Source organism: Larus michahellis, chromosome 5, assembly GCF_964199755.1.
Source record: "Larus michahellis chromosome 5, bLarMic1.1, whole genome shotgun sequence".
Lineage (NCBI taxonomy): Eukaryota > Metazoa > Chordata > Aves > Charadriiformes > Laridae > Larus > Larus michahellis.
In genome coordinates this window covers 37,514,420-37,520,966 of record NC_133900.1, presented here as the reverse complement: position 1 = coordinate 37,520,966, position 6,547 = coordinate 37,514,420, and the positions used below count along the sequence as shown (strand labels likewise).

General features: G+C 48.0%; 1 protein-coding gene across 1 annotated transcript; it reads left to right on the top strand.

The window, feature by feature from the left end:
• Window positions 1-293: 293 nt before the first annotated feature.
• SPINK2 (serine peptidase inhibitor Kazal type 2) lies at window positions 294-5,551 on the top strand. The gene is made up of 4 exons (XM_074588501.1): window positions 294-345; window positions 880-917; window positions 1,377-1,486; window positions 5,416-5,551. Exons 1-4 carry the CDS (start codon window positions 303-305, stop codon window positions 5,459-5,461), a joined length of 237 nt encoding a protein of 78 aa, XP_074444602.1. The 5' UTR covers window positions 294-302; the 3' UTR covers window positions 5,462-5,551.
• Window positions 5,552-6,547: the final 996 nt, after the last annotated feature.

Genomic DNA, 6,547 nt, shown 5'->3' with positions numbered 1-6,547 from the left:
GGGCACCTTAACCCCACATCCCCCCAGCACGCCCCGGGAGGGTCCCTATCCCTTCTCCACCCCCGGAGGTGCCTCTGGAGGTGCATCCTTACTCCCTGCCTCTCCGGTACGTCCCGAGGCCTTCCCACTCCCGTGGGTGCCCCACGGGTCCTCAACCCCCAGGTCCCCCCGCGTGGCATCCAGGTCCCCCCGCCCCCTCCCAGCCCCAGCGCGCGCCCGCCCGCGCCGCCCCCCGCGCTCCGCCGCGGCCGTTTCGCCCCGCGCCCCCGCCCCCGCCCGCCGCCGTTGCTCCATTCGGCGACATGGCGGTGCCGGTGGTGGTGTTGCTGCCCGTCCTCCTCGCCGGTACCGGTCGCACGGCGCCGGGGCAGTGGCGGTCGCGGGAGGGAGAGCCGGTCACTGGGAAGCGGGAACTGGGCCGGTACCGCGCCCCGGACGGTCCCTTCCCAGGGAAGGGGAAATCTGAACCGGTACCGGGCACCGGCCGGCCGGTAGTGGGCATCAACCATCCCGGGGCAGGGGGGACAACCGGCACAGGACGGTGCCGGACACGGGCTGGTCGGGATCGGGCCCGGTAACGGGCACCGGCTGATCGGGGGGTGCCGGGACAGGACACCGGCCGGCTTGGAGGAGCGGCCGCGGAATCTAAGCCGGTAGCGGGCATCAACCAGCCGGGAGCAGCGGGCAGAACCGGCACAGGACGGTGCCGAGCACCGGCTGTACGGGGGTTGCCGGGACGGGACACCGGGTGGTCGAGAACGAGCCCGGTAATGGGCACCAGCTGGTCCGGGGGAGGTCGGGGGGGAAATCCATGCCGTTGCCGGGACAGGGCGAATCCAGGTGGGACCAGAAGCCGTTAACGCCGGTTGCTCTCCACAGGGCTCCTCTTGCGCCCCGAAGCCGCTGCCAGCATCCCGGTGAGTGCAGCCTGCCCCGTCGTCCCCGGGAAGGACGATCCCACCTGCCCTCCAGGTCACCAGCCAGGCGTCCCAGTGCAGGGTGGTCCCTTCCCCAGAGCCTTGGGTTTGGGTCGACGGCCCTGGAGCTGAGCAGGGGTACCAGAGGTGCATCAGAGCCAGGCCACCCCTCCGGTACCCCTCCTCAGCCCCAGGAGATGATGCCCCAGGAGACGAGACGCTCCAGGTGGTCTCTCCCCACAGCCGAGGGCTGAAGCCATGCCAGGCAGTAGAAGCCAAGCCTCAAAGCGATACATTCACATAACAGCATGAAAGATAAAGTGGCACTTTATAGTGCTGTGCCAGCTCCTGTCGAGCGCTCCTTTCTGTGCACGAGTGTGTCGGTATTCTTCAGAAGCTGATCGGAGACCTGTTTCACATGGCCTGTCTTAGACTTCTTATGTTCCTGTTCTTACTTAGCCTGCTTGCTACAAGTATGGTGTGCCTGGATGTCCAAGGGACTACCATCCAGTTTGTGGGACCGATGGAGAGACCTACTCAAACGAGTGTGTCCTCTGCCTTTCAAACAGGTACTCACTTAACTGAAATCCTAGCCTTCCCTTCCCTATATACGAGCGAAATATTCACCCTCGCACCCCCATTAACTGGTAGATTATTGGCTTTGGATCGTTCACACTCTGTTAAACTGCAGTTTTGGCAGTGTCTTCTCAACTGTCAGCCCCTTGCAACAGCTTTTATCATGATACCTGGAAACGGCTTAGATTGGATCCAGTTAGCTGGGAGTACTGAATATTCACCTTTGTAATTCTTAGGGAATTTTGTAGTTAATCTCAGAGGGGGATTACCTGTCACGTTCATACAGGGACACATTACCATTGAATAAAATGCTGGACTCTTCCTCGCTCCCCATCAGAAAACATGAAAGATCCCACACAAATATGCAGCTTTTACCACAAAATGTTTACATTCAAGACACAGTCTCCTGTACTTCCTTTCACAGAGAAGAGTAAGAATGCCAAATGTTAGGAGAAAATACCATTTTGCCATTCATATTGTCTAAAAATTGAGAAAAAGATCGCCTGATATTCGAGAGATGGTATTTTTTTCTTTCACAATTGAATAATTTTTTAAAACAAATTGAAAACATTGAAAATCAGTACTTAATGAGCATTGTTATTCCCCATTACGATTGACTGGAAACCTCTGTAGACTGTCCTCTCAGTACAAACTAAGAGGAAATGCTTGTGAATTTAATTTGGTGGGGAAAGGCAATTTATGTTAATGAAATAACAGAACTTCTCTTTCCAGCAGAGGAAAGAAGTGAGAGTGGCAGAACAGCAGTGACGGGCATTTACAAAATTACAAATACATAGATCTCAAGAAAGGGAAGCCTGAAATATGTTTCTGACTTTGGGGCTGGGGAAAGATTAATTGTGAGCATATCATTTACAAAATTCAAATGACCAAGATAGAGGGAAGATAGACCAGAACAGGAAAAGTGTCAAAGGTATCAAGGACATTTAAGGAAATAATATTTTAAAGGAAGCGTGAAAGTGTGTCAAAGTATGTTTAAAGGTATGCAAATCTGCAAAATTTTGGTAACATTTTCACCAGAGTGCAACACAAACACAAACCCAAGCAAATGAGAAATCGCAAAGAGAATTGGTAAACCTATAGTTTGGAAAGAAAAAAAAAAATTACCAAGGAATCAAAGGGCACACACAGTACAATCTGTGACAAGGGGAGAAAAGAGGTGCTGGCACGTTACATATTAGGAGCCTACCCATCTTTGCTGCCTAGAACGATGTCGGAGTAAGTTATTATGCAATTGACTTGCAGACAGGCAGAGGTAAAAAAGAGAGTAAGCAAAGCTGATACAGGTTTGTCAGAAATAATCTGATCAAATCCATGAGATTTATTTTTTTGGCAAGATAACTTGCCTAGCAGAGTAGGAGGAAACAGAAATGTTGCTCCATTACATTAATAAGGCAGTTTACATAGCCCCACTTGACATTCACATAAGCAGAGAAATAGTTATTCAGCTGAAATTGTTAAAGGATGAAGTCACAGCAGTTTAAAATGCTGTGGTATAAAAGCAGTAATCAGCATTTTACAGTCAAACTGGAAAGACTTATTAAGTGGGATTTCCTTTAGGTAGAGTATATAATTCAGTATTTTTGTAATGGATTAGATATCAGAAACAAGACAATAAAAATGTGCAAAATGGCATGAGATACAATGATCTGCGTAGGACAGTAAATGGGCTGAAATCGGTACAATAAAAGTCAAAGAGAAATGCTAAGTATCGCACATAGAGAGTGCAAATCCATGTCGTGGAGATACAGAAGAGACATCCAAATAGTATATTTGATCCTCCCTCAGAGCAAAACGATGGGCTTTGAGATCCAGCCTTACATTTCACGGATGTTTCATTTTTTGGGCATGATCCCTCGGTTCCAGACGGGTGCGTGGTAGATTCCTGCATACAGCGTTGCACATAGCGCAAAGGGTTCTGTAGGCAAACCCGCTGTTTATTTCCACTCAATTCCTTAAGGAACACATGATGGGCTTTACGTCTTATTCATATGACATGTACTGTACATGTTTTGTACATTACATGGGATTTAATCCAGCTGCACACACAAGATATTTTTTTTCTTAATCATCTTTCTTTGCTGGCATCTTACACGCTTGGAAAAATGCATTTTGGTCTGAAAGGGTGCAAGGTGATCAGCTACTATCCTGATGTTTTTTCTTTAATAATTCAGTAGTTGGCATACTCAGTGGCTTTCTAGTTCAGTCTGGAGTTGTTCTTAAGTGTTTGACTTGGCATGAATGCAAGAAGAATAAAACCCTTTGTTTTATTGGAAGAATTTCGAAAAATGGTTCATAGTCATAAGCAATGGTCGTTTCACTTCAAGGAGTCTATGGTACAGTTCATCCCACTCCTGAGGAGGGGTGGACAAAGAGATCTTTCTGCCCTTCTTAACAAGCTGCACGACCAGTAGTTGCTGAGACAAATAGTGTAACGTAGTGACATAGAAACAGATATATGGGCATATCCCATAGTCAATGACAAAACAGTCAGTTCTAAATTAACTGAGGTGATTCTCAACAGCCAACTTGCAGGTCACTTCCAGCCCATGTTTAAGCCCATTAAAAGGACTTTTTAAAGGGAGTGGCACTTCCCTGATGGCCAAGGCAGTGCTGTCCCTGGGCTCTTTTAGCCATACAAGACTGTGTGGGCACCTGGAGAGCCCTGTGCGCATCAGGAGTACTGCAGGAGAGGTTGCTGTGGCTGATCCAGGATAACATGAGACACCTGGAGCAAAGGTGCAGCACAAGCCCTGCCCATCCTGGTTCTGCAGTGCAGCCCATTAACTGTAAGACCAAAGCTGATCTCCCTCCCTGCCTTCTTTTTTTTCTTCTTTTTTTAAATCTTAAATCTAATCCATTCTTAAGTGGGTGCTCAAGTGCAAATCCCAGGTCTCTTTCACACTTAGCGTCCAGTAGCAGTGACAACAGCGGATCTTAATTTAAACCTGGTGTGGTAGCCCCCCACAAGCTCTTTGGAAACAGACACAGCAGCTTGAGCTGCCTCTGCAGGGTTTAGCACAAGGGCTGTCCTTCAGCCAGGTCTTTTCCTCACATCTTTACATGTGTTTTACGTCCCCTACACTTGATTTTTCCCTTCATATTCCTAATCTGCTCCATTGCGTTCTGGCTAAAAGATCCCTGATAAAACTGTTAGTACAGATAATCCCTGCTTTTGGGTGATTGTAAGCCTCTTGAATTTCATGAGGAGTAAACCAGCTTGATTTGATTAAGATAGGGAAGCAAACTGAAGATCTAGGGCAGTTTGCATTCCAGCGCTTCCTTTTTGTATCTGCACTTGCTTGGTAAACTGAGATTTTTAAACGGAGCACCCCAAAATATCATGTATGGGACTTCCAAAAAAAAAAAAAAAATCTAATGTTCCTAAACTCAGGGACACTTGGCTAAAATTTCCAGCCTTCAGAGAAACACGCATTCAAATTTTAGTGAAGCCTGGGATGCAGAGATGTGTCAGGACGCGCACCCTTCCCACCAAACTCTCACAGGAAAGGGGGAAATTTTGTACGCGATGGAACAGTTTCCCACTTCAGGGACTGCGCAGTTTGACTTGCATTAGTGCTTTGTAACGGGCACTTTACTCATTGCGAGATTTGTCATGTGGTTTGATACTTCTCAGATTTGCAGATGGCTTTATCAGATTTTTGTAGGTAACAATGCCTGAAGCGAGGCTGTCTCTGGTAAGTTATTCGCTCTGTGTGTGTGATTCATAAATCTTTGCATCACATTTACTTTGCGATAATGTTTGCTGTAAGTGATGCAATTAAATGCATCGCTGCATTTAATTGAACACATAGAAAGACACAGGAGAGCCCGCTTTATAAAATGCCTCTGTTAAATTCAAGCGTAGTGCTTCTCTTCTGAAATATTTTTCTTCTGCTTGCAGTGAAAATAAAAAGAATGTCCAAATTTTCAAGATGGGAATATGCTGATGTGGCAGGTGGCTGATTTTCAAGAAAATGAGAGGGGCCAAATGGAGACAGTCCAAATGAAAACAATGCCTTAAATGTACCTTCTATGCAGCCTATCTTAATAAAGAAGTTTGCTTGTTTAAACAAAGTACTGTTACTGTATTAAAACTAGTGTTTATAAACATAGCCATAGTACATTTATAACCTAAACCCTGATTTATTTTCTCCTGCAAGACAGATCATAGGGTAAGAAAGAGATGTCCTGACCGTACCAGTAGGTCAGTTGTTTGGAGAAGGAGATGAACGGGTACCCAGTGCCATTTCCACAGCAGCACCTTGGAGCAAGGAGGCCCCAGCACCTCTGCCATGGGCAGTGCTGGCAGCAGCAGCTCCTTGTTGTTTCTGGGAGGATCTGAGCCTGCAGGTGCCAACAACACCTGGGGAGCCACCAGAAGGGTTTCCTGTGGTGGCTACCAAACCAGTGACAGTGGCTTGTCATGTCATGCCTGGTGGAGGGCAGCAACCTGGGCACCTTCTGCTCCTGCGCAAGTAAGGTGTTTTGGAGCTCTGGAGGTGTGTTGCCCCACAAGCCCCCAGCCCTTTGGGCTCTGCTCCATGGGGTGCCCGTGTCACCGCCCTGGGCTGGCACACAAGAGCCACTTCCCGTGGTAAACATCAAAGCAAAATCGGAAAACTCAAGACTCATGTAAAAGGGTGCACTCTGGAGTGGGTCTGGAGGACCTTCCCACCGGGAGGGTGAGTGAGCACTGGAGTTGGGTCCTTTCCTTCACCCACTTGTCAGGCACATGGGCACATAGTCTTTGTCATGTTTGTTGCCTTCTGTTCTGCTAAGCACCTCTGTTTTCTGCATGTTGCTTGAAATGAATTGTATTTGGGTTGTCTTATGGTGTGTTGGTAATACACGGATGGGCTTCCACCTTTGATCCAAGCCAGGTGGCACCTGCCGTAGCCCTGGCCCCAGACAATGGCTCCGTCAGGCTTTACTGGGCAGCAGCAGCACAGGCAGAGGTGTACAGCACGCTTCGTGCCTGATGAACATTCACAGGTCACTGACTTTGGTTTTAAAAACAAAGAATGCTTTTGTCT